This window comes from Ranitomeya imitator, chromosome 3 (assembly GCF_032444005.1).
Source record: "Ranitomeya imitator isolate aRanImi1 chromosome 3, aRanImi1.pri, whole genome shotgun sequence".
Classification (NCBI taxonomy): domain Eukaryota; kingdom Metazoa; phylum Chordata; class Amphibia; order Anura; family Dendrobatidae; genus Ranitomeya; species Ranitomeya imitator.
The window spans coordinates 111,717,614-111,720,194 of NC_091284.1; the positions used below are offsets into that span (position 1 = coordinate 111,717,614).

Here is a 2,581-nt window from a genome sequence, read left to right on the forward strand (position 1 = left end):
GAGAGACGTCCTAAATGAAAACGTCGCATGTGGACCCGGAGCTGGCTGCAGAAAAGATCCACATTGTCACACATGGGTCTCATAAGAGAGTTACGTGACAATAACCCTCATGATTTCCGAAACTACCTTCGGATGTCAGAGGAATCCTTCAAAATAATATTGTCTGCTGTTACGCCACTCATACAAAGGCGTGATACGCCGATGCGTGCAGCCGTGCCCGTGGATGAAAGGTTGGCGGTGACACTGCGGTTCCTGGCAACAGGAAGGTCTCTTCAGGATTTGCAGTTTTCCGCAGCTGTTTCCAGACCTTTCCTGAGCGTTGTGATTCCGGAGACATGCGAGGCCATTGTGCAGAGCTTAAGGCATTATATGGAGGTACTACTATATTTTTATGGCTGCTGTGTTATGTCGATATATTATACTACCTATTTAACCCGTTCTACGCCCTGGTTGCGCGCATTTCTATTGGTATATGTTCTACATCCTATCATGTGCTGCTCCCATCCTGCGCCCCCATTCTGACATGTGCTGCTGTGATCCTGCGCCTCCATTCTGACATGTGATGCAACCATTTTGCGGCTCCATTCTGATATGTGCTGCTCCAACCCTGCGCCACCCTTCTTTTATTTGCTGCTCCCAACGTTATTTTATTGATTATATAATTTCGATATATTGTTTAGCACCCCCTCTCAGTCACCGAAGACATCTGATAAAATGGCTGCCTGCATACTCAGGGTTGTTGACTTTGTTATACTAATCCATACTGTGCCTCAATCACTCTAGGATGTCCACATGATAGTGTATGTGCACAACAATATATTTGACCTAATTTGTACATGTTTCCTTCTCATCTTGCAGTTTCCCAAGACGGCGGATGACTGGAAGAGGATTGCTTCCGATTTTGATGAGCTGTGGCAGTTTCCAAACTGCGGTGGTGCATTAGATGGAAAGCATGTGCGCATCACGCAACCAGCCAACTCTGGATCCTTTTTTTTCAACTACAAAGGATATTTCAGTGTGATCCTCATGGCCCTTGTCAATGCGAACTATGAGTTCGTCGATGTGGATGTTGGCATGAATGGTCGAGTCTCCGACGGTGGAGTTTTTGAACACACTTCATTTGGGGAAAGCTTGAGGAACAATCAACTGCAGTTGCCACTAAATGAAGACACAAAAGCAAACCTCAATTTTGTTTTCATCGCAGACGAAGCTTTCCCTCTTCATCCACATTTGATAAAGCCATTTGCACAGAGAACACTCACACCGGAGCGCAGAATCTTTAATTACCGGTTGTCGAGGGCCCGTCGTGTGGTTGAAAATGCCTTTGGGATTATGGCAAATCGGTTTAGAGTGTTCCACACAGCTATCAACTTGAAGCTGCCGTCTATAGACTTTGTGGTTTTGGCATGCTGTGTGCTCCATAATTTCCTGAGACGTCATGATACGAGCTCCTATTCTCCTACTTCGTTTATTGATGCAGTGGACGCAAGAACCGGAGATATTGTGCCCGGGGAATGGCGTACACAACCTGATAATTTAACAGCTCTTCAAGCAATTGGATCTGGCAGACAGGCAGACGATGCAAGGGACTGTCGCGAAAAATACTGTCAGTACTTTAATGGTTCTGGAGCTGTACCCTGGCAGGATCGCGCCGTATAAAAAAATATGTCTTTTTGCTTTGCTGTTTACTCAACAATATGTAGGTTATGCTTTCGTGTCCACAATTTAATATGGCGAGTAGGTCACTGTCTTTTGTGTAATAAAATTAAATTGTATTTATTACTCCCGTAATTCTTGGTTGTTCAGTTTAGATAAAGTGGGCAACTCATATGACGTCCTATTCCGTCAAGGTGTCCTGTGACTCGATAATCCCCATTGACGGGATAGTACGTTACAGCGATCGGTCTAGATTGCATTCCAAAGTCAAATGGCGACTTCCTTCCATTTCAAGCTCTGCCATGCATGCACCCAATCAATGGTTTACCCACACATAATCGTATTTTAAATCATATAAACCTCTCTAAATTACTTTAAATGAGATGCCTATAAAATGGTGCTGTTAACCCTTATAGCTCGGTAAACATTAAGGAAAGAATGCGAAGATTTTTTGTTTTTTTGTAACAATTTCTTGGTATTTAACTATTTAACAACAAAATATTACATAACCAAAAAAAAAAAAAAAAATTATCTCCTTCCACGGCCCAACAGGTGTCGCAGCGTCACGCCCTGCTGCTCTATTTGAGCCTGGAGGAGCGCTGCTGTCTGCTGCAGGAGCGCTGCTGTCCGCTCCAGGCGCAATTGTCTCGCCATGAGCTCTCTCACGGTGGGCGGTTCTGTGGATAGAAGAGGTTGGAGAACTAACGTTGATTCCGCTGAAAATACATCTCGACCTCTGGGGCAGGACCAAATTTAGGGTGTTGTAAATTTCAATTTGGTCTGGCACCACAGGGCGATGTTTATTTTATTAAATTTTACAGTTTTAGTTGTCTTTTGTGACATCCCGCAGATAACCACTCGTATTATCTTGATACTTACGGAGAAGGGACGCCGGTTCCTCATTGCCAGAACCAGAGCTGCTTAT

General features: G+C 44.2%; 1 protein-coding gene across 1 annotated transcript; it reads left to right on the plus strand.

Annotated features, from left to right (window-relative positions):
* Positions 1–349: 349 nt before the first annotated feature.
* On the plus strand, positions 350–1,791 carry LOC138671942 (uncharacterized). Its single transcript, XM_069760056.1, has 2 exons — positions 350–375; positions 859–1,791. The coding sequence occupies exons 1-2, from the start codon at positions 370–372 to the stop codon at positions 1,657–1,659; spliced, it is 807 nt and encodes a 268-aa protein (XP_069616157.1). The 5' UTR covers positions 350–369; the 3' UTR covers positions 1,660–1,791.
* The last annotated feature ends 790 nt before the right edge of the window (positions 1,792–2,581 follow it).